The sequence below is a fragment of the Octopus bimaculoides genome, chromosome 18, assembly GCF_001194135.2.
Source record: "Octopus bimaculoides isolate UCB-OBI-ISO-001 chromosome 18, ASM119413v2, whole genome shotgun sequence".
In the NCBI taxonomy this organism is placed as follows: Eukaryota; Metazoa; Mollusca; class Cephalopoda; order Octopoda; family Octopodidae; genus Octopus; species Octopus bimaculoides.
The window spans coordinates 16067657-16068096 of NC_068998.1; the positions used below are offsets into that span (position 1 = coordinate 16067657).

General features: G+C 34.5%; 1 protein-coding gene across 5 annotated transcripts in view; it reads left to right on the forward strand.

Moving 5' to 3' along the window:
- The window catches only part of LOC106871185 (leucine-rich repeat-containing protein 63), a 90622-nt gene that overhangs the window by 83977 nt on the left and 6205 nt on the right, over positions 1–440 (forward strand). For 3 of the 5 annotated variants that reach the window (XM_014917518.2, XM_014917519.2, XM_014917522.2), the window contains one exon: positions 242–333. The exons of the other annotated variants lie outside the window; for them this stretch is intronic. In XM_014917518.2, coding sequence (XP_014773004.1) covers positions 242–333 — 92 coding nt within the window. The remainder of the gene's footprint in view (positions 1–241; positions 334–440) is intronic. 5 annotated transcript variants of the gene reach the window in all.

Consider the following 440-nt stretch of genomic DNA (forward strand, 5'->3'; position numbering starts at 1 on the left):
GAGTGGTTGGCGTTAGGAAGGGCATCCAGCTGTAGAAACTCTGCCAAATCAGGTGTAGCCATCCGGTTTCACCAGTCCTCAGTCAAATCGTCCAACCCATGCTAGCATGGAAAGCGGACGTTAAATGATGTTGATGATGATGATGATATGTATATATATATATATATATGCTAATGTGTTTTGCCTCTGTTTCAACCTAAAGAAATTATTTCATAGACCTGTTTGTTCTTTCTGTTGACAGCATAAAGATACTAGTTATCTTCTACCAAAACCTGATAATGAGGAAATAGTATTTCCATGTTATGGCATTGATGATTATGAAACATGGGGAGAGTAAGTATCATACATTATACATACATACATACATACATACATACATACATACATACATACATACATACATGTATACATATGTGTGTGTGTGTATATATATATATATA